At 37.7% G+C, this 22011-nt stretch overlaps 2 protein-coding genes and 1 long non-coding RNA gene across 5 annotated transcripts; all 3 read right to left on the bottom strand.

Moving 5' to 3' along the window:
* Window positions 1-707: 707 nt before the first annotated feature.
* Window positions 708-6827, bottom strand: LOC128866614 (lipopolysaccharide-induced tumor necrosis factor-alpha factor homolog). Its single transcript, XM_054107483.1, has 3 exons — window positions 5829-6827; window positions 1311-1452; window positions 708-1170 (listed from the first exon to the last, which is right to left on the bottom strand). The coding sequence occupies exons 1-3, from the start codon at window positions 6208-6210 to the stop codon at window positions 1056-1058; spliced, it is 639 nt and encodes a 212-aa protein (XP_053963458.1). The 5' UTR covers window positions 6211-6827; the 3' UTR covers window positions 708-1055.
* Window positions 6828-13251: 6424 nt separating this feature from the next.
* Window positions 13252-13776, bottom strand: LOC128866616 (uncharacterized). The gene is made up of 2 exons (XR_008454945.1): window positions 13685-13776; window positions 13252-13597 (listed from the first exon to the last, which is right to left on the bottom strand). It is a non-coding gene; the product is annotated as an uncharacterized LOC128866616 (long non-coding RNA).
* Window positions 13777-14314: 538 nt separating this feature from the next.
* On the bottom strand, window positions 14315-16863 carry LOC128866615 (lipopolysaccharide-induced tumor necrosis factor-alpha factor homolog). Of its 3 annotated transcripts, none has more exons than XM_054107486.1 (4): window positions 16693-16863; window positions 16395-16589; window positions 16169-16304; window positions 14315-14724 (listed from the first exon to the last, which is right to left on the bottom strand). In XM_054107486.1, exons 2-4 carry the CDS (start codon window positions 16573-16575, stop codon window positions 14619-14621), a joined length of 423 nt encoding a protein of 140 aa, XP_053963461.1. In that variant the 5' UTR covers window positions 16576-16589; window positions 16693-16863; the 3' UTR covers window positions 14315-14618. The 3 variants fall into 3 exon arrangements, with proteins under 3 accessions (XP_053963461.1, XP_053963460.1, XP_053963459.1); XM_054107485.1 differs by having other exon boundaries at window positions 16678-16863; XM_054107484.1 differs by having other exon boundaries at window positions 16673-16859.
* Window positions 16864-22011: the final 5148 nt, after the last annotated feature.

Consider the following 22011-nt stretch of genomic DNA (forward strand, 5'->3'; position numbering starts at 1 on the left):
GCCCAGACCCAATCAGCACAAAAGATGCCATTTGATACATCACTTGTAGAACCATTGCTTTCGAACACTCTTGATTTGGCTATGAATCTGCCTATGTCGTCTTTTTTCTTTTCTTCAATTTTTTGCAAGTTAACCATCGAGAATTCTCCAGCATATGTCGTAGAGCACTCACACAGATAGTGAAAGACTATTTCTTCAGCTTCTTCTTGCTTGCAGCTTCTACATCTATCGCTGTACGGCCACTCCATCTTCCTGGCATGGTCTCCAAAGGCCAACGACCGGTTATTGTTGACGTAACTCTGAATTTGACTGCTCATAGCTTTCTTAACAACTCGTCAGTTCGAGATTTGATGAAATTGAGCCATGTTTGTTTAGTTATTTTGCAGGCATCCATGCCAACTGCCTGCTTCAGGAATTGCGAGAAGATCTCCCTTTCGCGCATGCCTCTTCAATTGCACTGTATCAGAAGTCGTAGTCATTTAAAAAAATCATTTGCTTTTAGGCTTTGACTCTATCAGACACTGAATACATAATTAAATATTATATGTCGCTCTTAGTAAACCTGTACTAGTTCTGAACCAGTTCACTGATTCAGTATTTTTCCTGCAGGGTTAATATTTGCAAATGTGTGTTTGGACAGACAGTTTTTTATCTTACAATCTGCTTTATAACCAACAGAAAAACCAACATCGTTTTTTTATTATTATACAAATATTTTCATATATATTTTATATTACCTTCTTATCATAAATTAAACTAAATTAAATAGGAAATAGCGAAGCTTCATGCAAAATGCTTACAAAAACTGTAGATAATATTAATACATATGTACATACACTCGTATTCATACCTAAATTCAATAGCAGCGCAAGCGCCGGAATGGATGTTTTCCGAATATTTAATTATTAAAAAAAACAAAAAATTTTCTACAATAAGAGTTACACAATTTTTAAGTACCATTTACTTCCATATACATATTTACATACACATCTATATATGTATCTATATGTATTTATGTATATCTGATGCATGTTTAGGTCCAACGCATTTCACTTTCACACTCTTCGCGGATTATAAACTCCCAGAAATGTGTTGCATTGAGAGCAATAATGGTTGCCAGTCCGACAGCTGTTCATGCAATAAGGCACCATACACGCGCAACAACAGAAACTGCAATGGAATGCAACAAATTTATTTTGGTTTTGCCAATCTATTGTTTTGATAGGTATATAAAGTTGTGATTGAAAATTTGTAAGTGCATTTTTTTACATTTTTTTCATGATTCTCCAATGCATTTCTGCGTGACTTACCCGGCCAAGCAAAGTATTACCGCACAAATATGCGTTCGTGTGTTGGGTGTGAAAACCATTCGAGTCGTCTTATTGGCCCCACAGACGGGACAGCTGACCGCGCATGGATTGGGGCCAAGTTTTAGGTGTGTTGAAACAGATTCTGAAAGAATTTATTAGGAATGTTAATAATACATTTTTATATAGATTTTTCTGCACTAATTGCTTTGAAACAGAAGTGAAAAATATGCTGAAACCAAGACACATGGAACAGGTAGTAGCTCTATGCAAAAACAACAAGAACAATGAATTTGTGTTTTTGGTCTCTAAAATGTCAAAAGTTATAAACAAAAATTGACAGTTAGAGTAATTTTAACAAAATTTGGCATTTTCGAGACCAAAAGTCGATTAAACTGCTCTCCTATTACTCTCCTGTTGCCCGCAATAAATTTCGAAAAAATGTAAGGCCAAACAAGTAGAAAAGTGAAAGTTAAAAGTAGGAAAAATTGAAGTAAAAATTATTTTAATTATATACTGAAGGAAAAATAACAATAAATTAATTATTTTACACTAAAAAAAGAATAGTAGCTGCCAAGTAAATACTTTGTGTTGTAGGAAACAGTGGATGGTATAGCCGGTATTGGTGCGGGAGTAATTTTGTTTAGGGAGCTGCGGAAAGGAGTTTGACGTTAACGCACTGTGGATGGCATTTTTAATTGCCTAGGCTTTATTTTTCAACATTTTTATTTTCGACGTTTTTTTTGTTGATTCCATCGTGGGTATTTTTATTTTGACTTAATTGCAATTTACTGTCTATCAAGGCCTATTGTCTATTAGAAGTAGTATCGGTAAATCAGCTGAGTTGTTTTTTTCTTTCGCCGTGTCCATGTGGTTTTTAGCGCAGAATGAAATAAGAGGAATTCGTTTTTTGTTTTCCACTTCGCCAATACCTTGATCTCGACTTATAATATTACGTAATATTTAATGCGGCTAATTTTTCGGATTTGTGCACAAAAATAATCAGATTTGCGACACGTTGTAATTGTATTTTCACGACTCGGATTTAAGCCATTAACAAGGCGCTGAATTGTCAGTTTTTGAAAATTATAAGGTATCCGGTATTCGAATTTTCTTATTCAGCTACGTTGGCCACCGTAAGGTAATTGAGTATACTTTTTTTATATTTATGTATTATTACGGCCCCTCGTTTCTCGGCAGTCAAAAAAGCTTCTCATAAAAAATATCTGCCCCTCCATTTATAGAACAACATCAAGACGATCGCCACAAATAGGAGGAGGAGCTCGTCCAAACACCCAAAAAAGGGTGTACGCGCCAATTCTATTGACCCTAATTTTTGTTTTCTTTCTAGCGAAACGGTGTGTACTCTTTACTTCTTCCAACTTTCCATTTGGAAGCTGAGTAATTTAAATTTTCAATTTTTTTTTACTAAAATTGAAGAAAAGGGCAAAAAAAGTAAGCTGCCCACGGTCTCCAACCAAGTATATTCGGCGGCTGAGAACGAGCTGGTGATAAAACAAGGAGAGGTGGACTGTTGAGACTAGTTGTTTTAGTAAGACAACTAGAAGTGGTTATGTCATCCGTTCAGGTTTTTGTTCCACCACTGAGCCATAAGACCAAAGGCTTCTTGGAACACGACTTGGCTTATGTCTTGTTAGAGAGCAGCCAAATGTTTAGTGCGGGGTCTAACACCCTATGCTTTAACTACTGCCGGTTTTGTCATGTGTCTCCCGAATATATGTAAGTAGGAAATGACGTGCTTCTGTTTTGGTGGAACTAAGGCCATAGGGAGGTTCTGTGCGGTGTGTGCAGCGAAACCGACTGGCTGGGAGTCACGTCGTAGGTGTAACCACAGCTCCTTCAAATCGAATGACAGGTCGTATGTTAGGTCGAATAATTGATCGGGAAATGGGAATTAGACCCCTGGGACGGCAGGACTAGTGATCCATTAGAATGAGGTAGTAATTCTTCTAATTACCAGTTGGTGTAAGTAGGTAGTAACTTTTCGGAGGTTCGGTTATGTTCTTCTTTTGTCAGACGGCGGCGATAAATATCCATATTTGGATGTAAAAATTTTTGGTTCTCCATATAAGGAGATGTTGGATTCTGGTGCTACTAGGACAGTGATTAGAGTGACACATTTTGAGTTCAGAGGCTTTAGGGTGTCTTACACTGATCATTTTTTTAATGTGACCCTAGCGGATGTAGGTCACATTTCGGTATTAGGTTGCATTTTGTGGCCAATCGAAGTGAAACTGTCAGTCCTTCTGGGTTGCCTCGTAGCTTACCGCATAAAAAATCCTTGCTGTCTATTTTTGAGCTAAGGTGGGCATAGTCCCGCAATTAATACAATTGGGATGGACCTTTTCGCAATCGCAGCGAGATCCAGTGTGTGCCCCCAGTAGCCATGATCAGGAAAAAAATGGATCATATAGGTTTTACGTGGATTATAGGGTTCTTAATAGAAGTACGGAGAAGGATAGTTACCCCCTCCCACACCTCAAGGCCACTTTCGAGAATCTAAGGCATGCCAAATTTTTGTCCAGCCTAGACAATAAGTTACGTTATTACATACTCATGCCATACGGGTCTGTTAAAGGAACCAAATTAAATTCTCATGCCTTAGTTTATTTTGACGATATCATCAACGTCACTAATACTTTTGTAAAGTACTTAGAAAGTTTGCAGGTAGTTCTAGATAGGTTTTAATTTTTCTTAGCATTTTGTGGATTCTCCTTGCCGGCAACCCAAGCGTCTCCATGGGGTCAGAAAATTTTGCCAATTATAACTACTGGACCGGAACTTGTACAGACAAACATGAAACGACATTCATCGGGAGATCCTTACAACCTACCTAAACTCCCGGTATCGGAGTCCAACCATCATCTATTACAGACGAAGAGCTTTAGCTGCCTCGCGATAGCCGCGTAACTTTGGCCCAATCGCATTATGGATGCTGTGGCAGGTTAAACTCCAACTTAATCAGAGTCGAACCCGACATACCAATATACGTCCAGCATGTGAAGGACCAACGCCCGACACTAACCACCTATTCACATACCCTATCAAACCTACTCACTTAATACCCCTCCCCTCTGGGCCCAAACTGTCGAAACAGCACGTTTTCTGGGGCTACCGTTAATTGAATTACACAAAGACGACCGGTGACTACACCGCACTGACAGAGTTTGGTAAGCTACTACCACAACAACAACAATTGGGCCAGCCGGTGCACCGTTTTTTTGTCACTTCCTTTTTATGTATTGATTTTTTATCTCGATAACCAGGCGTTTAGTGTATCTTTTAGGCATAGGCAGAGAAGGTTTTTTGTTTATCAATATACAAGGTGGCACAAAATTAATCATCCAATCTTGTTTTTGAATACGTGTTTTACCAAATAGGAACAAGTGATTTTGAGTGATGAAATTCTTTATTTTGATCTTTACACCCTCCATTGCTTGCGTGTTTTTATGCTGTAGCTGTCTAGTTCACATGTGACGAATATGAATAACGTAGACTGCCATTTGAAATGGTGCATTTAATATATTCTAGTCTTCTAACGGGTCACAGCCAGAAACTGGTGTCGCTAAATATAAAGATATATTTGTCAGCTTTTGCTTAAGCTCTGGTGCTTCCAAAAGTCGTAGCAAACCGCAACGTCATCACTTGATTCGCAACTGCGCAAAGTGGCAAGAGTTTCCGCCTTATGTAAGTTTTATGTTTTGCCACAAAATTTATACATTGAATGGCTTTGCTTGGAGCCAGGTACAATACAGTGTTTTTAGTGCTGAGAAATGTTGCAAAATTTTGATAATCGGAAGCATTTTGAACAAGTGGCTTGCATGGAGATTTCGAGCTATGAAAACGAATTTTGTATTAACTACCAATTAAGAAATGAAAGCTAACATCCTTACAAAATATTTACATTGTGGGCATGCGCAACACTGAAATGCGGCTGTAAGTATAAGTAAAACGGCAGACTGTTAATTTCTTGTGCGGTTGTGCATCGCTGCCAGCTGCGAATAGCAGGTAGACACATTGGCCATTTCCCGCATACCTTAGTCATACCCACTTCAATACTCCCATCAAGTATTTGGGTATAAAAAGTACTCAGTTACTCGCAAAAGAGTATCAAGTATTTACTTGCAGTTAATTTTATCGGAACAACACTAGGCCTAGTTCAGGTATTTGCTCAAGCTTGGCTACGCAATCAGTTATGGATAATGTAATTTCGCGTTCGCAAGCAACTTACTTTTATTTGTGTTATATAAAAGCTTTAGAAAATAAAAATCTTTAACTAAGATTTGATATATTTTTCTATTTTTAAATATATAATTATTACATAAAAGTTACTGCCTTTTTTGTGGGATTTTGCAAATAGAAATTTTTTTGTATTTACTTGTTCAGCGACTTAAGCAAAGCAAATAGAAATCGCTTTTAACAGAACGTTTAAAAAAATACTATGTTAAGCGAAAACCTCAAAATAATCCATCCGTTAAGTAAATTTCATTGTTCACTCACCTACACGCATTGCGGGCGTTTGTTGCTGTTGCTGAGGCAGTGGCTGTACCACAATCACTGGCCTTGTTTGACTATCGTGCTGTGGCGCCTGCGCCGTATGTGACTGCCGTGGCGGAGGTGATGGCGCTTGTGGTTCAGGTGTGGTCACCACCGCCGGCGCACTAGGCGCCCAACCCAACGGAGCCCCTCCAACGCCTTCGCTTTTACTTTGAGTTTTTGATCCCGCTGCTATTGGCGTTGGGGATGCAATAGCCATGTCATATGAGGGAGGCGCCTCAGCCGGCAAACCCATGGCAGCAGAGGCAGAGATGCGATGATCGTGTGTAGCAGCAGTGTGTGCAGGATCGATATCGGGATAAAGCATAGCCCGTTTCTGATCCATATTTCCGTTTTTTCCTATATTTCCACGTTTATATGTACGAGTATGTTATATATAGATGTTTGTGTGTGCTTTTAATGGACGTGTGGGCCTTCAAAGGTCACTGATTAAATGTGCCAAGTAACTTGTAAAACTTGTTTTTGTTTTGTCTGTTTCTCACTTCACTGCATTTCACTGTGATTTCATAATCAAATGAAAAATATTTACATACAAAAACACTATAACAAAAAAAAAAGATACTTTGTTTCTGCGCCGCGCGTACAAAGTGAATGGACGTCACAACGATCTACTCAAGCTCGCTTGCCCACCGCGACTGAAGTTACAAAGTTCGTTCGTTTATTCGCTGTTTAGTTGTCTAGTCTGCGTTTTTTCGTATTTGTTTTGTATTCATTTATTTATTTATTTCAATTTTATTTTATTCGTTAATTCGGCTTTATTGCATTTACTTCAATTATTTCATTCTATGCACCATTTTGCTTTCGTCTGTATTTTTTGTGTTACTTATTTACTGAATGTTGCAGACACAACGCTGCACGCTACAGAGCCAGGCCAGGTATCCACATGGAATTGCAAAATTTTTTAGCAAAATTATGTGAAAGCATAATCCGCAAAACTAAAGCTTCAAAATCATAGCCGCGAATGCGAGAGTGTTGGAGATCTTTTCTGACTGTTATGTATAGATACCCATTCATATCTGAATATCAACAATAATAAGAAAGTCATAAGACGATGATAATAATAGCAATGAAAAAAGCAATCTCAGCAGTCAGCAGTAAGCCGCAAATCTTCGTCACAAAAGCAGTGAACATACGAAATCTGTATCTGTTTTTCTGCGGCTTAACAACTATTTTTTGCATGTGTACATTGTCGCCATCTACATGCTGTCAAAAAAGTACCAGGAATTGGTCCATAGAACACAAAATATTTATTATTCATTCAAACTTGTTCTATCGTCTTCAAAATAAGCTCGTTCCAATGGTATATTTACGTAGAGAATGACCGATCTACGGCTTTGGCTTCGGGGTAAGCCACAAAATTTCAGTTTGGATTCAAACGAATTTTGGCCGACAATTTCTTTAAAATTCAGTTAAGTTTTAGATTTTGCAAAATTTTTTTAATACTGGTATCAGAGCCCACATTTTGGTTTTTCAATTGTTGCGAAATATCATCTGCCGCACCATCGAGTGCGGCTTGTGGGCAGCTGCAAGTCAGCTCTAAACCCTTTAGACGGTTTGTTATAAGCAGAAATTAATATGGCTAATAATATAATAATATAATAATATAATATAATATATAATAAAAAGGTAATATTTTTTGATCTTTCGGAAAAAATCTAATTTTTAAAAACACCTTTTTTGTTTACCACTTGAACTCTCTTAAAACCTTTGGTGTGGTTGCGGTTCGGCTTTGGCTAAAATTGTACTAAGTTTGGTCTTAGAAATCGATGCTTAGTCGTTCTTTAAATGTATGCCAATGAATAAACTAATCGAATTCGTCTTCATCTAAATGTCCATAAATTTTTTTATATGTCGCCTTTGGGTTGAAAACTAGTGTTTTGATGTGGTTATTTCAACTTCGGAAAGAGTTAAAACCATAATAAGTGAGTACGGTGGTTTTGTAACTCTGAATCGGCTTTTTAGATAAATGATCCGAAATACAGTTTTAAGATGGCATATGATCGTGGTGCAGAAACCAAAATTTTATATGACAAATGTAACGAATTAGGCTTATCAAACGCCTCTTATTCTACAGAAAATATTCTTTGTTGACCATCCGTTTATTTTTTGAATTTTAATATATTTTTTAAACGGAGATTTTAAATGATCAATTCATGGCAATTGTCTGACAGAATGTGCTTACCGGCAAGTGAGAACACATACATACATACACATGCACATACGTAGGTTTTTTTTTTGGAGTCGGGACAATTAAGTCCATTGTACTACACTCAGATTTCCTTTTATTTTTCTTTAAATCTACCCGATCTCCTAAGGAATTTGAGTAGATTTTGTGGCGCCAAGGAGCCAAGGTGGTCGCTTCTTAACATATCAGTGCCAAAGACCTCAAACCTGATTCGAGCGAAGGCAAGGCAGAGCAGACGCACAGGAAGTGGTCCGCTGTCTCATCCTCCTCTTCACAAGCTGGGCAGGAGGATTGACGACAGTCGATCGGACATGACAGGTAATATCAGTTTAGTCCATCTGCAGCCTCTCTCAGCCTCCCAAGCTCGCTTGTGGGTTGTAGTAACCCATTTGTTAACTGTGGCTTTGATGGCTGCAGAAGGGAGTTGCAGAACGGGTTCCACGTGTCCCGGGACCCATGTAAGCATCAGGCTATTATGTCTACCGACATAGTTCAGTCTGGGTTTACAGGACTCGACTACCCCTGATGTGGTTGAGGGGCTGTCTAAGGCTATGAGCACAGCTTGGCTGTCGCTGCAGACACATATAGATAGATCTGCCTCTCCATCTGTTTTCCACAATACCTTCTCTTCTTTCTATAGCCGTGTAGATCCATAGAACCTTGCTAGGAGGATGAAGGCGACCCTCACCATCCTCCACGAGCGTGGTATATAAGCCAGTGCCAGGGATGCAGTGAAGATTTTCTTCAGGGCTGCAGTCATTGACTCTATGCCTTCCTTCACCATGGCAGGACAAATGCCATCTTTTCCGGGGGACTTGTAAACGCCTAAAGATTCGATGGCAAATCGAATGGCGGCTTCATTCACCACAGATCTGGCAACGTACCAGTCGCGTCGAGAAGGTGGAGCAGCTCTGACAACAGCCTCTTTCGTTAAGGGATGTTGCCGGCCAATGCTTATCTGATTAGCATCATCAACGCCATCAGCAAGCTTCTCCGTCAAGGAGCCATCAGATTTCCTAAGTGACCCCAGCTTTGCGGTTGGATCCGCAGAAATCCCTAAAAGAAGACCTTTTCGACTCCCTAATTTGCTTCTTGTAGTTCCTCTGAACATAACGGCATCGCTTCCAGTCCTCCGCAAGATTAGTCTTGAGGGCCCGGTTTAGAAGTTTTCTCGACTCACGCCTCAATGTTTGCACCTCTCGCTTCCACCACGGAACGGGAGTCCGATCAAGGAGAGATCAAATTGGACAGGTTGACTCAAAACATTCAACTAAGGCAGCGCTGAGTTTCTCAACTGCCACTTCAATACCCTGTTCTTTCTTAAGTCTTGGTGGTGTCACGACAAAGCTCCGCAATGCCCCTAACCTTCTGCCAGTTTGTTTTTCTGGGGTTTCTCGAGGGCAATGGCATTTGTGTCTCCTCGCCAAACTGAAGCTCAATATACCTGTTGTCCGAGCACGAATCTTCGGCAAGGACTCTCCAGTTCCTGATTGGCTACCCAAGTTTTGAATTTGATAAGGTGAGATCAAACATAGGCTGTCTGCCCTTGTTGTGTATGTTTAGGCAAGAGGAAGCGATAAACTCGAACAGCCGAGAGCCACGCTTTTTGCATTTGCTGTTGCACCAGATTGTATGCTGGGCATTAGCATCGCAGAAGAAAACGAGGCCCAGACTACGCCGCTCACAGAACCTTGCAGGTGGTTCCCAGGTGGTGGCATCATAAGGAAAATAAGCAGATGCAATCACAAATCTCAGCCACCCACTTCTATTCACACCTCACCAGTTACCAGATCTTGGCAAAAGAATTGCTCAAGACCCGTCACAGTGAGATGGGATGGTTTTATAACACCGGTCCGAGGTCTACTCAAACTTCTGTCATATAATACCGTGGCCCCTTTCAACGTGCTAAAGAAACAGAGACGGCCTCTAAAGACCCAGGGCTCTTGCATTGTCGCTATATGAGGTAATGTGTGCAGCTGGGCAAGCCCTCTACATTGGTACAGCAGTCTCGGTAGAACAAGTCCGTAGTTCACATGCTTTAATACAACTCGGGAGTAAACCAGAAATAATTGATGCTTCGAAAGATAATATTATTCGCGAAAATGATTTATACTTTATCTTTTTACAATATTCCTAAAAGTTTTCATTGCAAATTTTTTTCACTATTTTTTGTTATAAAAATGTTGCTCATAACATATAACATAAAACAAAATCGCAAACCAAAACCCAAAAAATATTAAGAAATTAAAAACAAAATTTTATCAAAATTTTTAATTTTTAATTTTAGATATGCCCGTTTATATCCCATTAAATTTTAGTACAATTGTATGCAAATTTGAAGTCGCTCAAAAATCTTTTTTTTTCGCTTCCAATATTGACAATTTTTTCCATATAGAGCACATGTTCAGCACTTTATCAATTGGTAGAAAATACTCAACATTCACAGTTTAGCAATCTCGACACATATTGAGGCATTCTCCAAAAGAGAAATTGAATTAACCGTTGCTACACAAACTTATCTTATCTGTACCTAACCGGGTAAATCTACATCAGATATTATCATCGCTTTTGGCTTATATTTAGACCAAATCAGATGATAAGCGACGGACCGCAAGCAAAAACTTATGCACACAATAAATGTTTATGAATGTATTTGTTTCTAAACAAAATAAAAAACAGAGATAATTAAATTGAGACAATTTTGTTTGCAAACTTTAAAAGTATTTCAGCTGACTCTCAGCGGTTTGTATCTTACCTTTTATGTATCGACGCAAAGTAAATTAGAAAGTCCATATTATTAAAAAACGAAATGAATTAAACAATCGCTTCCGAAAACTTTACTGGCTCCTCGGAAGGTAATCAAAATTATCACTAAATAATAAACTCTTCATATTCTTATGAGACTATATATGTAAATAACATTCGTCTAAATCAGACCTGCAGATATTATATATATATATATATAAGTGGCGCGTACACCCTTTTGGGTGTTTGGCCGAGCTTCTCCTCCTATTTGTGGTGTGCGTCTTGATGTTGTTCCACAAATGGAGGGACCTGCAGTTTCAAGCCGACTCTGAACGGCAAACATTTTTTATGAGGAGCTTTTTCATGGCAGAAATACACTCGGAGGTTCGCCATTGCCTGCCGAGGGGCGACCGCTAATAGAAAAATGTTTTTCTTAATTTTGGTGTTTCACCGAGATTCGAACCAATGTTCTCTCTGTGAATTCCGAATGGCATTTTCTTAAAGTACAATATCTTATAGATATTGTGTGAACATTTGAAGTGAATCCGACAATTAACGAAGGGCGCTCGGGCGCTCGGGATCGTTCGAGCGCAAGTAGCAAAACTTTAAATGCGTTTTTTTCAAAACTATGGTTTTTGAACTGGTGATCACTGTAACTTAAAAAGCACTTGGTAGATTTCAATAAAATTTATACTGCTTTTGAAAAATATAAAAAAATCGTGCCTGTTCGAAGAATATTTTTTTTCAAAATGTTCGATTTTTTTTAAACAATTAATTGTCTGTTTTTTTCTGGAAAATCTGGAAAATATTTCCTGAGACCGCCATATTGTTAATTTTGAAAAAAAAACTTCAATCCGGCACAAGTTTATCTATTAATAAAACTAATTTCTCTTATCCGAATGATTTTAGATGAATCTCCAAGGACTTGTGATGGTCACCGCAAGGGACTTCTGGAGAATCGGGCTCCACACAAACTGCGATAACTTTTACAATTATTAATTTTTTTTTTGTTAAAATTTTGCTAAAGTCAAGTCGAAACACGATGCATTAATCCTATGTTTTTATTTTTGTAAAAAAAAGTAATTGACTAGACTAAAAAAATGTTTGAAAACTATCATTTGTTTGGGCCTCTGACTACCCCTAACCCCGTAATGCAAGAACAAAAGACATCACTTCTGTCAAACTCAAACTCCTTGATGATCTAGCTGCCCTTACAGGAAAACCAAAATCAATGCTGAAAAATCAGGCTGAAACGCAAAGTTCAATCGCAATTAATAAACATTTGTATAGTTTTTTTATATAGGAAATTGTTTAATGTACCTAATTTTTGTTTATTTAATTCGATTGTTTGTGCCTCCAGCAGATATTTAGTGCCAATAATATTTACAGTTACATCTCTACAAAGTTCTTGTAGGGCAGTGGTTCTAAATTTATAGCGAGCTCCATATATTGTAATAGTAATTACTTAATGTCTCAAAAGAAGAAAAAAAAACTAAACAAAGAATGATTAAAACACTTTTGTGGTTGTAAGTGGGAAGAACGCCTCATTCGTTATTGCCTCAAAAATCTCTGGAGCATCTCGTCCTAAAACATTCATGGGGCTAATCGTACGATCTTTCTCGCTTCTAGTGGCTGCTTCATTAGAGCGATTCCACGTCAAGTGGTAAAAGTATTTTGAACATGGGAAAAATAAAATAACGATCGAAAATCGGTCACATTGGAGACCAGAGTGTGTCATGAATTTTATTTTATTTGAATACACACCAAGCGAGACGAGAAAACCAAATGTCTTGCTACACCGCTTTGTGTTTTCCCTGATGTAGGTTGGAGTAAACAGCCTTTTTGTATCTTATAAGTCAAAGACGTTTTTAATTGATCAGTTGTGGGTTCCCCTTAAAGCTTTATGGTGAAAGACTTCCAGAGCTGTAAACTGTGGACAACCGTTAAACAAAGTTCGTTGTTTGGTCACATTGTCCAGGGTGTAATGTGACAGTCGGGATGGGTAGTGGTGCAACTGGATTGAGAAGCTACCTCCTCTCTTCATGATCAAAAATTACTACTGCAAGAGCTTGATACCTTTTTGAAGGCATCAACATGACTCATCGCAATAAGATCCAATGGACTTTCTTGCAGAGTAATGTGCGGAAGACATACCTTGATAAGATGAGTTGAAGGAGAATTTACCTCCATTTCTTGCTTATAATTGCTTTTAACTGGAACATGCAACTATCACAAACGGCCAAAATAGTTTAGACACCTTTGATGTCTATCAAGAAGAAGAGCACACACTGTTGGATTATCCGTTTTCCATATAAAGCTAAGTACATTAAAGTATTAAAAAAATTCCACTAGTATAATAAATCACAATGTTAATATATATATCTACAGTAGCGAACGCGAAAATAGTTGTACCAAAAAAATATAAAATTTGTTCAATCTGTGGCGTGATTAGAAAGATTTTATTATTATTTTGAAGTATTATTCTATTTTTTAACTGAACACATATTTAAATCAATTCTATAACAAAAAATCAAAAATTTTATAACAAAAGATAGAAATTCAGGCGCATGTTTAATGGTTTTTAGAGCGAATGGCTGATTTTCGGTGCCAGGTGGATGTCAAACACATATTATCGTGAACTCGTGTCGCCATATACAACTATTTTAGACTCGTCAGTTCATAGAATATTACGCCTCATTTCAGCTGTTCAGCCTTATGTTTTGGTGCCAAGGGTGGCATTTTTCGTGGGGTGCGAGCTGCTAATCCAGCTTCACGTAGTGTCCTACAGAGTCATGTCAAAAATATTTTAATTCACCTCTTTTTTAATTTGTATGGCTGACTTCATGGGTCTCTCTTGGGAACACCTCACCGTTCTGCGATTGTCTTTCACGGAAGTTTTTCGTTTTCCACCTCTTTTTTCCGGTTGTTCCACAAATTTGATTACATTTGAAATAATTTTTGCTGCACATGAACGAATAGTTTGTATTTCTGTGCAAGATCTTCCATCTGCTCTCAATGTCAGAATCTGTTTTCTTTGTTCTGTGGGGCAATGTTTCGCTCGAGCCATTATAGTCAAAACATAAGAAATATATATGCACGGCACTCACCAAAATTAGAAAAAAAATTTAATAAATAATAAAAAACGTTCTTTCGCCTAAGTCTGTGCAAAATGTTACTAATATTCCTTGTATAACCTTAAAAAACTGAAGGCACTGTTATTTCATTGTTGCACTTAAAAACATAACAACGCCATTAAAGAACCGTTATTTACGTAGTTGCCAGATTTGTTCCGATACACTCTACACATATGAAATTCCTTAACGCTTCGTAGGTATTGAAATTTTCGTTTGCATTATTTATAGGCAAAAATTAAATTACTTCAAAATAATTTTTTAAGGGTACTGCTATTTTCATGTTCACAACTGTAGGTGCGTGGTTACTTACGGTTTGCAGTGTATATTTTCTAACACACTTTTCTTGTTATCTGCTAGATTTCATGTATTTTTATGTTCCTTCCATTACAAAAACTTAGATAAGATGGTTAATCGGTATGTCTACGTGCATTCCTAAGTTCAAATGGGTGTAAATATTTTTTTACACTTGAACGTATACATACATACGTTTGTGAGCTTCTATGCATTTGGGCAAATACTACCACAAATGAATGTGTCTATGGATAAGTATATGTAGATATATGTATAATTTTCACGATTTCTCGTTTTGGTAAAAAACTAAAGCTTGTTCGTACAAAAATGATTTAGAATTTAACGAGCTATTTGAAGTCTCCATTTCTGAGACCCTGATTATTCGCGCACATAAGTGCCCAAGTACCGGTCACACATGCCACAATAATGTGCCGTGTTCATGCAACTGCCAATGCAATAGGGTAAACACACGAAGCAGTACAGCCTGAAAAAGTAAAACAAAGGAAAATAATATAGTACAAGTTTAGAATGCAAATATTGTTCGAATTTTCAACACGCGAACTAAAGAATAAGAAAATATGAGATATGATAACTGAGTTTTTTCGTACCTCATGCATACCGACTAATATATTTACGTACAACATAGTTTGTCCAGTTCTAACAAAAGTAAGTCTAAATTATTGGTTTACAAAAGGGGAGTCGATATGGAAAGTCCGGTGGAGGAGCTAAGTTTCGTTGAGCTAAACTTTTGCTTGCTTTTTCTCATTTATTGACAGACAGACATGTACAATCCCATTCCTATTTTTCATCATCAATATCTTGGATATATACATACATAAGTGTGAAACGATCGAACTGGTACTGATTAATTTCATGAGGTGGATAATATCCAAGATGCCTAAATCTTAGCGCCACGAGCTCAGAACAGCTGAGGAAAAGGTACTGAGATGATTCCACCTCATCCTCGGAGAAAATAAAAATAAGAGCTGAGGCTTTGTTAACTCAAGAAGCTCCCTCAAGCGCCCCCGATTTACTTGCCCGGCGTTAGCTGAGTTGACGCAAAGCCCATCTTTGCGTGAGCAGATCATGGATTGTCAATGGAATCCCGATCCTCTCATTTTCCTGAAACACCACCTTAAAGGTTTCTGTCTACCCAGCTAACAATGTGCCGGATATCAAAAAAGTCGTATGCGATTGAAAGAGCAGCCAGCCATTCCCTAATAATATCGAAGGCACCATCATCAGTAGATATTTACTTCTCTGGTTCTTTGATTGCGTCTACTTCCACTTGTAATCAGGAAAATATTGTGATATTTAATTTTAAGCTTCACGGAAATTATACGAGACAAGAAAACTCAAAGTTTCTGAGCAAAAGTCGGTAGGAATTTCACCGCCTTCACGGTATAAGTTTCGGTATGATCTTCATTACGAATTTTCTCGTAACCCCACTGTCTTGGAGATGTTTAATCAAAATATTATATGAATGGAATCCATCAATGTTTGTGGCGGCGTCCAAACTCTTCGTCCGATGATCGAAGTGTGGATCAGGTGAAGTCCAAAATGTGTAGAGTGGATAATTGTATTTAAGATATTTAGGGATCAGCTTGAATACTTGGAAACAATCAGCCTCGAAAAGCAACTGACGCCCAAAAGGAGCCGCGTAAACGGTTTGTCCAATATTTTCTTCAAGAAGTTTTATTCTAAAAATCATTTTGAGGACTGTTTCCCGAAGTGAATCCAACCTTTTCAAAGTTGTATAGAAATTATTACCATTACATCACACAATTTAGAATCGGTGAAGACTAAAGTTATGAGATAAAAATTGATTTTCGTGTTTTTTCGAGTCGGCATCTAATATTCTATACAAAATAATAAAAGTCGTACTCTAGTCAATGCATTGGGTATAAAAAAATTCTCAAATCACTTACTGAAAGAGGCAGAGTAGCAATGCGATTAGATGCGTACGGGAAGTGGGTCTGAAGCGCAAGCGGGTGCGTGTATAATTGTGGCAGTAGGGACATTGTATATCCACCGGCGCGGGTCCATATACTAACGGTGCGCCAGCTGTTTGGCAAAATAAAAGGAACAAAAGCAAAAAATCAAAAGCGAAAGAGAGATTAAAAAGTTTAAGAATTTGAAGGTTGCATCACTTACGCGTAATTACAACAACATGCGATGTATTTTGCCCCGTGGTGGTGGGTGCGGCACCTGTTGCTTGCGTGTAGGTGGGTGGCGCTGGTGGTAGTAAAGCTTGTTGCTGTTCGTTGGGCAACACCGGTTGCTCGAGCGGCGTTGATGGGTAGATGCGCGTTGGAGTTGTTGATTTTTCATCCATTTCAGCGGCACAAACTTTATTGTGGTTTATTTGAAAATAAAAATAGATAAGATTTTTATATTATTTTTAACAGTTTTTATACTATTTTTTTACTAACACAACCAAAAATATGTTTACTCTTTTTTTCAGTAGGCTTTTAACAATTTTGTCTAAATGTGTTCTACGTGCGTCTGCCAGGTGTGTCGCGCCGTTACTGCTGCATTCATTTCTCATACTGAAGAGCATTCACGTACGGCCAGCGATTTCCGATTTCGGGGCGACACAATTAAAAGCAGCGACAAAACAAAAAAAAAAAAACAGAAAAAGAACTGTAAACACCGCACAAAGGCGAAGCCGTGAGGTAGCAAAGCTGTAGTATTTACAATATAAAATCCAAATTACAAAGAAATATCGATGAAAGTAAATAATGCGCTTATCTATCTATAGGGTTTTCTAATGGGGGTCGATCAATGCTGACAAGCTGTGTTTGTGCGCGCAATGTGGTTTCGTTTGAGTAGCGCGTGCAAATGATACAACTTTATTATGGAATCGGACACCAAAATCGTGCGATTTGACCTCGCTACAGTTTTTCTTATGGCAAAGTCGGAAGTCGCTGGTCTCTACTAATAGTTCGTAATCGGCCGATGTTCTCAAATATACCTTTTTTTGAGACATGCATATATTAAACTGTAGACCAAGTACGATAGATACGTACCTAGTCAAGTAGATGCGTACTTCTGGAACAAATAGAAAACCTGGGATTTGGTGATTTTTTTATAAAGAAAAAATGTACAAAATTTCAAAATTTGCGTAAAATTTTACATTCTTACCCCGGCAACTTTTAATATATACATATAATGGGTATGCACATCCCTTGTTGTCTAAGCACCCCCCTACCTTGGCGTGGGTTTTTGATCTTCTTCCACTACACTTCTGTTCCACTTCCTCCGAAATTGAGAGAAGCCTTTTCTTGGCAGGAATACACTCGGAGGCTTTTCATTGTTGCCGAGGCTTTTCATTGTTGTCAAGCCTGAGCTCTGCCGAAAGGTAGTCACGCTCAAGCTCATTCGGTTATGTCTTTCATTAATATCCTTAATATTAATAACATTTTATATACCTTTGTAAGCAGCTAAACGCCCTCTTTTGAATGATATATAAAACTTTCTGAATAATAAAAAGTGGGTGAACAAATAGAAAGGTACGGGAAAGTCCCATATATGCTTCAATTTCTTAGAAGTTGGTTTTTCGGTCATAAGTTCAGATTTTTGGGGTCAATTAAAAATTCAGAGTAAGTAAATACCGGACCTTATCATGTTGATCTCCTTGCCGCGGGGATGAGGCTTAAATGGCTATTAAATTCTACTCAAGAATTTAACCCACGATGAACTAAGAGGGATGCTCCGTATAGGGATCGGTTCACCACCCATTCGTGTAACGGCGTGTGTGGTGATCGTCCAATCATCTATACGAAGAGTACCGTACCAACACATTCCCAAGTCAAGGTGTGCTTGGAATCGTGCCGAGTACTGAATGGTGCAAGGCATTAAAACCTGTGCATCGCGAACGGAGTTTCCCTCTCCAATACCTGGCCGCCTTCGAGAGTAACTGTGACCGTACCGCGGAAAGGGGCGCAGCCGCGGGGGACCCCGTTACTTCCCCTCAATACTCGTAGGTTGTGGAGCTTGACACGGTGTGGGGCGAAGCAACCGTAAGAACCAGATGATGAATACACAAGTACCGGAGCAGTTGTTTTGACTTGACGTGTAAAACTAAGAAAAAGTACAAATAACCACATGTTTGTGTTGTAGTGATCAGCGCGCTTTGGTAGAAAGAAATAAATTGAAGAAGTTTGAAAGAAGAATTTTGTAAATACCGCACAATTGGTTTGTTCTATTCCATTACGACCCATCCTTATTGAAAACCCCTATATAAATATATTCACGCACACATATACATGCATATGTATATATATACATGCATATGTATAGGTTTTACGCGTTTTTTTGCTTATCAGCCGCACTGGTAGTGACAATCGGTTTCAAATGAAATGCTCCAATTTTTATCATCGGCAAATTTTTATTGTAAGCCGACAGTGTAATTTCAGTGGCGTTTGGTGTAAGGGACGCATATTTATCACTACTTCGATATATTACACATTCATACATACATATTTTGGTAATTCATCAACGCGCTTCCAATGTGTTCCTTTATTGCATTCCCATTCAATGGTTGTTTACAGTCAGTCACTTACACGCTCTCTCTCTCTCCGCTGTTTGAGCGTGAGCTCACCCACAGTCAATTAATTGAATTGCTGTGGCTGCCCTTACTCTCGCTAACACAATTTAAAGCACAATAAACTCTGTCCAAGAAGTACCCGGATTTGGTCAATAAAACAAAAAGAGTTCAGTAATTCATTGGTAATTATTTTATTCTATTTAAAGTAGTTGTATTCTAACGCTTCACCAAATCTTCAAAACACTTTTTATATTCTGATTTTGGAATCGCCTCTAGCTCTTTCTGCGATAGTCGAAGGCTTGTGAGCATTTAGGCATTGTCTCGATAAAGAAACTAGAGTAATTTCTCAACATTTCTCCCTCAAATTCTTGTATATTTAATACTTCTTTTATTTACTGTTTCGTTTCGCTGAAGGAATTCAGGCCCCAGTAAACTGCTGCAATAAAAGTACAAGGACTACAAAGCTTTCATTTTGGGTTAACTTTGTCATAGTTTTGGATGATTGTTGTTGTTGCGGCTGTAGCAGTTTAATAAACCCTGCCAGTGTGGTGTACTCACCGGTCGTCTTCGTCTCACTCAACTAACGGTTGACCTAGAAAACGTGCTGTTTCGACAGGTTGGGTCCAGAGGGAGAGGGTTGGTGACCAGGTTTAATAGGGCATGTGAATAGGTAGCATGTGAAATGCTGGACATATATTGGGTATGCCCGGATCGATTCTGGATAAGTAAGACTTTAAAATGCTACAATATCCACAAGATTACGCGGGTCTCCATAACCATGGCAGCCGATTTTACTTTACTGGAGTGACTCGGGTTTTCCCCGAGCAAGAGATGCCGCCCCAGTAAACTAGCCCTGTCATAGTATCATACACTTATTGATTCCCTTGATAATCATTTCTACGATAATATGTCGTCCAAAAATAAAACATTTAACTAGCGATATCAAGCAATCCTTTTTTTTTACAAAATATCCACTCTTAGAGAAGCTTTTCTCATCTAACTCCAGCCTCATAATACTCCATATAAAACTTGACATCGATGAAAGGCTACATCTAATTTCGGCTGCTCTCACACTAAGCTTGCAACTCGATCTTCGAGTACAATTTTCTTGATACTTTCGATGTTTTCATCCCGCACAAATATTGGATGGAACTTTCGTATGAGACAAATTATCAACCACAGTATTTTTAGTGCTTTTACACATGACAATTTTTTAGAAACAAAAAATGTTCGATATACGGTTCTCTTTTCTCCACTAAATGCGATGTAGCAAACTTGGGGGAACACACAAAAAATGGCTATTTTCAATCCAAAGTGTACATACACTTTTTTATCGGTCTCATTTTGACAAAAAATTTTATTGAAAAATATTAAAATTTATGTGATATTTACATATTTACAGCTCGTATCCACACTTTGTGAAAAGATTTCGGCCCGTGGTATTCGTTTTCAAGTTGTGCTACAAAAGGAAGGGAATCCAATTTTATGTCACCGCTGAACGGTAGATGCTTTTTATGACAAGCTTCTTTAGGCGATCGCCGTATCCGCGTGAATTTAGGCGTAGCTACAGTTCGGCTTGGGGAACAACATCAATACGCGCACCACAAGTTGAAAAAGAACTCGGCCAATGCGTCAATTATATCTACGTACCGTGGGTTAATTATAGCGCAAGAATTTTTTGAGAATTTTTAATATGTATCTATTAATAATTTTTAGAATTTAGAATTTTGAGAATTTTTAATATAAATATTTAAATTTAATATTAATAATTTTCTCATGAAAAAATGGCCCTTTATTCCAACTACAATCGTTTAAAGGAAAGTTAAAAAAAAAATTCAACACATTTGCATTCATTTTTCAAGAATTTTTAAAAAAATTTTGGATATGCAATTTTATAGCTCATTGAATTTTGGGATAATAAAGTGCAACATTTTGATCATATATTTTTCCTGGCGGTTTTGTACATTTCCTATAACGTGTGCTCGAAATTTTTCGTATATAGAAGAAAATACTCACAATGCCTGCGAAAAAAAAAAAAATGCCAAAAGCTAATGTTTGAGTCACTTGAAATTTACATATACCATTTATTTATAAAACTGCATGAAATTTTTCTAAAACTTCTGATTAAAAAGTTTGAAATTTTGTTGAATGTTTTTTAATTTGCGCGAGCTTTGAAACTGGCATTGATCTGGTTTTTATTAAAAGTAAATAAAAGTGTGAGACTTGACAATAAATCAATAATAAGAAATGCATTGTAAAAGGTGATCAATTTAGAGGTATCGTATTTTAAATTGAAATAAAACAACGAAAATTCAAATTGATTGGGCAGTCTTTATTATTTTTGTGTAGAAGCATTCATGACATTTATTTTTTTTTTTAATAATCCCTTTCAAATATTGGCCAAACACCAAATTTGAATGACGCGCTGGAGGACTTGCTGTGGAGATCATGTGATTCAATTGTCGGCATCAAAAAGTCATTTCCCATGGCGCGATAGCATTCGCCATACTGTTACATTGTCGCCAGCCGCGTCTTTGAAGAAATATGGGCCGATATGGCCACCAGCTCATAGGCCGCACCAAACGGTTGTTTGCAATGGCTTTTCTTGAATGGCTTCGGGTTGCTCTTCACCCCAAATACGGCGATTTTGCTTATTGACGCGGCCATTAAGCCAAAAATGGACCTCATTGCTGAACATCGCTAAGTTGGTCTGAGCGCACGGTGAACACTTTTTGCAGAGCGTCGATTTTCGTAAAACAATTCCATGGTTTATAAATGTTGTTGAGGTGTAAGTCTTTCCATGATGAAATGTCAATGAATAATGAAAAAAGGATGTATTTAGTTTGACAGTAGGCACGCGGGGTCTGTCAAATCAACCCTAGTTGTTGTTGCTAGTTGTAATATGATTATTTATAATTAAATATCATGAAAATAAATAATTAAGTAAATAAATGAAGAAATAAACAAATAAAGAAATAAGTGCGACAGTTAGACGAGTGTGTTTTTATGTAGTATATCGGATACTAGGGGTCCAAAAATGTTGTGAGCATGAACCATACAATTTTTTGCAAAATTAATATCAAGATTCCATAAAACCATAAAATTTTTTGCAAAATTAATATCAAGATTCACTTTGGAATTCATCGATCAATTTTCATTCTTATGAGCGTCTATTTCAGTCTCTGATGATATATCTTTTTTTGCAGAAAGCTGTCAACAATG

This window comes from Anastrepha ludens, chromosome 6, assembly GCF_028408465.1.
Source record: "Anastrepha ludens isolate Willacy chromosome 6, idAnaLude1.1, whole genome shotgun sequence".
NCBI classification, from domain to species: domain Eukaryota; kingdom Metazoa; phylum Arthropoda; class Insecta; order Diptera; family Tephritidae; genus Anastrepha; species Anastrepha ludens.